Below are 964 nucleotides of genomic sequence, written 5' to 3' on the forward strand. Positions count from 1 at the left end.
CCTTTGTCGCTACTTCAGCGCTTTCCCTAGTCCTCCAATATGCGTGAAGCTATCTGCATCCACGTCGGTCAGGGTGGTCTTCAGGTTGGTATGCCTGTTGGGAGCTCTTCTGCCTCGAGCACGGCATTCAGCCTGATGGACAAATGCCTTCTGATAAGACCATCGGTGGTGGTGATGACGCCTTCAACACTTTCTTCTCGGAGACTGGTGCCGGCAAGCATGTCCCGCGATGCGTCTTCGTTGATCTCGAGCCCACTGTTATTGATGAGGTTCGAACCGGCACCTACAGGCAACTCTTCCATCCTGAGCAACTCATCTCTGGTAAGGAGGACGCTGCTAACAACTTCGCCCGCGGTCACTACACCATTGGCAAGGAGATTGTCGATCTCTGTCTCGACCGTATCCGTAAGCTTGCTGACAACTGCACTGGTCTGCAGGGCTTCCTCGTGTTCAATGCTTGCGGTGGTGGTACCGGTTCTGGCTTGGGCTGTCTCATTCTTGAGCGCCTCAGTGTCGACTATGGCAAGAAATCGAAGCTCTCTTTCACTATCTGGCCTTGCCCTCAAGTCTCTACTGCCGTAGTAGAGCCCTATAACACCGTTCTGTGCGTCCACTCCCTCCTCGAACACACTGATGTCACCTGCCAGATGGATAATGAGGCTCTCTACGATATTTGCCGTCGTAATCTTGACATCGAGAGACCGACCTACACTAACCTCAACCGTCTGATTGCTCAGTGCATCAGTTCTCTTACTGCCTCCCTCCGATTCGATGGTGCTCTCAACGTCGATGTTACTGAGTTCCAGACCAACTTGGTGCCCTACCCTCGTATCCATTTCATGCTTACGTCCTATGCTCCGGTCATCTCTGCCGAGAAGGCCTATCATGAACAGCTCTCCGTCGCTGAGATCACCAACTCCGTCTTCGAGCCCGCTTCTATGATGGTTAAGTGCGATCCTCGTCA

The 964-nt window shown here is 53.0% G+C and overlaps 1 protein-coding gene across 1 annotated transcript; it reads left to right on the forward strand.

Annotated features, from left to right (window-relative positions):
- Positions 1-143: 143 nt before the first annotated feature.
- Positions 144-860, forward strand: Pmar_PMAR016676 (Tubulin alpha chain, putative; the record flags this gene model as incomplete). The annotated part of the gene is made up of 1 exon (XM_002772143.1): positions 144-860. A coding segment is annotated over one exon (717 nt), but the record flags the coding sequence as incomplete, so codon positions are not given.
- Between the last annotated feature and the right edge of the window lie 104 nt (positions 861-964).

This window comes from Perkinsus marinus (assembly GCF_000006405.1).
Source record: "Perkinsus marinus ATCC 50983 genomic scaffold scf_1104296962048, whole genome shotgun sequence".
Taxonomy (NCBI): domain Eukaryota; phylum Perkinsozoa; order Perkinsida; family Perkinsidae; genus Perkinsus; species Perkinsus marinus.